The sequence below is a fragment of the Glycine soja genome, chromosome 6 (assembly GCF_004193775.1).
Source record: "Glycine soja cultivar W05 chromosome 6, ASM419377v2, whole genome shotgun sequence".
Taxonomy (NCBI): domain Eukaryota; kingdom Viridiplantae; phylum Streptophyta; class Magnoliopsida; order Fabales; family Fabaceae; genus Glycine; species Glycine soja.
The window spans coordinates 47,283,984-47,287,951 of NC_041007.1; the positions used below are offsets into that span (position 1 = coordinate 47,283,984).

At 35.2% G+C, this 3,968-nt stretch overlaps 1 protein-coding gene across 1 annotated transcript; it reads left to right on the plus strand.

Annotated features, from left to right (window-relative positions):
- Window positions 1-884: 884 nt before the first annotated feature.
- Window positions 885-1,908, plus strand: LOC114417357 (RING-H2 finger protein ATL52-like). The gene has a single exon (XM_028382529.1). It carries the CDS (start codon window positions 1,072-1,074, stop codon window positions 1,750-1,752), a length of 681 nt encoding a protein of 226 aa, XP_028238330.1. The 5' UTR covers window positions 885-1,071; the 3' UTR covers window positions 1,753-1,908.
- Window positions 1,909-3,968: the final 2,060 nt, after the last annotated feature.

The window sequence follows — 3,968 nt, forward strand, 5'->3', positions numbered from 1 at the left end:
TTTAATTGTTGTAAAAAATACCTTTTATTTTTAACTAAGTTGATTTTACCTTTTAACATGAAAATATAGGTTTAGTTGACAATAATAATGGAACTTAATTCTTTTCGCGCAAATGTCTTTCATCAATTGCTTCGAAGGAAGGGAACTTGCCAAAAGAATCTATTCACGATTGTACTTTTCAAACAGGATTTCTCATCCCATAAAAGGGAGAACATAGGATAGAGATAGGAACCAGAAGAAATTTTTAATCAAAATTATAGCTAGCTTCTTTAATTAATTCTTTATAAATATTCAAATTTCTTCCTGAAAGTATAATTTGGTGGCATTAGTCTCAAATAAAAAAACTAAAATTTAATGTATAAAAATTGTGACATTAATTTTCCTGTTAGTTTTATCCATGATTCTTAATGTTGCTTATGTAACAGCTAAGGATTGAATTTTCATGAGAAAAAAAGTGTCACATTATCACATAGGAAAAAAGTATACTCAAATCCTGTGAGTATTCTAAAAAATATTTGCAAGATGAGTAATTATTTATAATATTGAGATTGAATATCTACTTATAAATTTACATGAGTATCAATGTAGATTCTCATATTATAATATGGGAGAGAATTTACTTACTCTAAAAATAAGTTTAAAATGTTACTCTTAATCTGGACTTTTTACCTTATTTTAATCTAACTGTTTAAATTAAACAACTAAATCCTCCTCACGTGACCTCTGTTCCTATCTTGTGGTCTTGTACAAATTCTTGAGCACCGGAAAGCTGTTCCAGCTCTCATCTTAATAAGGTAAAAAGGTCACGTGAGGAGGAGATCTAGAAGGAAAAAGTACCTTTTTACCTCAGAGGAAACTAGAAGGAAAAAGTAGGTGGAGATGGATAAGGTAAGAGGAAGCAATTTTCCATCACCTACTCTTGCTTTGCTTCTCAATTTCCCATCTCGTGATTCTGCTTCCCCTTCTTTAATCTTTTCTCATACTAAGATCTAAAATAATGGGTGAACAGAAAACAAGAGATCATTCATAGAAGACTAAAATTTCACTCACATAATAATAATAATAATAATAATGGGGTCTATGAGTAACTCAAATCCAAATCCATGGACTCCAAAGGATTGTTCTGAAGGAATTTGTAGCATCTATTGTCCTCAGTGGTGTTACATAGTGTACTCTCCTCCTACTCCAATTCTACTAGGTGATGGTGATGATGACCCTTCTGGATTTGAATTCTCTCCTCTCATAGTTGCTGCGATTGGAATCTTGGCTAGTACTTTCATCTTGGTCACTTACTATACCATTATCTCAAGGTTATGCAGGCAAAGACACAACACAAATGATCCAACAGAAGACGATGGAAACAGCGAATTGGCGCGAATTTCTTCGTCTGCCAATTCTGGTTTGGATGAGGCTCTCATCAAATCCATCAGGGTTTGCAAGTACAACAAGGGTGGTGGGTTGGTGGAAGGTCACGATTGTTCGGTTTGTTTGATCGAGTTCCAAGAGAATGAAAACTTGAGATTGTTGCCAAAATGCAACCATGCTTTTCATCTCCCTTGCATTGATACTTGGCTCAAGTCTCATGCTACTTGCCCTTTGTGTCGTTCTTCTGTCACCGCTTGTCCAAATCCGAATCCAAATTCTTCCATGGAACCCCCACCAAGAGTCATTGTTAATGCCTTGGGACACCAACTTAGGAGTAACCATGTTGTTGTTGTTGAGAGTTCTGAGGAACAACAGAAAGATGGTTAGTTTTGATGCTCATACTTTGAATGACAGTGAAGGGTATCATACATAGGGGAAGCTAATATTTGGGGAACAGATCTGCTTCAACAAGTACACAGAGATCCATGTTCACAAGGCATATACTATACATATATAGTAAGTGAATGAATTCTGTTCTTCCAATTATTTATTTGCATCTAATCAAAATAATTTGTCTTTTTAACTTTTGATTTAACAATCTAAAATCTTAGTGGTTGTCACTGTCGCCGTCACCCCAACCACCACAACTGTCACAACAACCAATGTTGTCACCAAAACCCTTGGTGCTCCTCCTTCCCGCATTTATACTATCATCCCTAAAACCTTCACCATTGTTTTAGTGGCCTCCAACCCTTCGGCCACCAACACCATGTCTCTCCCCTCCACTGCCATACACTAGATTAGACCAACCATTGTTGCCATGATCAAATTTTCCTGTGTATCACCATGGTTTCACTCCTCCCTCTTAAGAACCTCAACATTGGGTTTCAACACTACAACTATTGCCGCCACAGTGGCTAATGCTACAATCATTGCCACCACAGTCGTTGTCGCCTTTGCAATAGGCACCACCACAATGTCTGCCAACACCATGTCTCTCCCCTCTGCTATTATACCACACATCCAACCTGCCATCGCTACCATCATTAGGTTTTTTGGTGTACTGATTCATTCTTGCCTCGGTAGACCTTCAACATTGGACTTTTATGCAATGATCATCGTCATCATCTTAACCGTCATTGTCTCTGTCACACTGGTCAATGTTGCAACCATCGTTGTTGCATACCCAACCAACGTACCCCTATTTCCACCAAACCCATCCATTCTACTTGGGTACGATTCCTTTATCCTTGAAGAAAACCACAACTCTGCAACCAACTCTTGGACTTCTCATTCCCCATCATCAGATGACATCTCTATTCTACCATTCAAACAAAAAATCCTAACAACCATCAGAACCATCCACATATACACCTTCTTCCACCTATAGCACTTTTAATTAAAGTTGTTTTTCCCTTCCAACCATTGGATCAAGACACATATCAAGTGCCTTTTTTTTATATTTCACTTGAGCCTAAGCCTCTTTCAAATTCAACTATGATTCACAATCCAACATTTGGCCCAACAATTTTATGTACCCATTTTATTTGTCTGTAACCAAAATTTTGGGCCATTTTTACTGATCAAACAGAAATTTTTAAGGACGGCAAGGTCCAATCTGAAAGGGGTGATAATGTTAGGATAGGCTTAGGGAGGGAGGCTCAAATATGCCCTCAAAATTAAATGGTTAAGAGATTATACAGGATGCAATTTGATGTGTGTATTATAAATTATAATTTTATTGTAAATAATGAGATGTTGCCATATAGATAAATAGTATATATTGATTAGCATCAATTATGATTATATATAAATATATTTTTTTTTTCAGAAAAATGAATCAATTAGAAATTAATAAAATTTATATTGTTTTCCTTTTATTTTTTTATAGTCTTTAATAGTATTTTTCTTAGTAGTAGATTAGCATAGTTTTTTGTTCTCTATCAAGTCACTAATACTAAATGTTACATTTTGCTTTGTTCTTCACGCATGTACATTATTTATGGTATTATAAAGGGGTTAATCATTCAAGCATTACGAAAATTTTATTATTTTCTCATAATAAATCGATGTTAATTTACAACGAGAAGTGATAATCTGACCAAATTAAGGTGGTAATTGTGAGCATTCCACTGGCCGCAATAATCAAATCTTCATATTCTTTGATAATTATTGATTTCTTGCACCCTTGGGAACAAAGTTATGTTTTCATACAAGGAAGTACAGCACAACCACAACAACGTCTATCGGTTCACGTAATTGATGATTAGAAATATTTTCCAAACATATGATAATGACAATTTTCTTGATTTAAAAAATTCCAAAAGATACCTAGTGCTTGTCTGAAATTATCCAAATATTGGCATAACTATTGGCTCACATTTGTTGCAATTGGATCCAACATGGGGGTTTCTGTTGGTAAATTCCACTTTACTAAAGTGGGTTATCCTCACACATAAGCTTGCCCCGAATAGTAGTCTAACAACATTATTAATGAATGTGGACATTACGTTCTTATCACTACATAATTCAAATTCCTTGTTGCATAGAATAGACGCTTCCTCGCACTCTTGCATTCATGAACATAATAACAATATGAACTA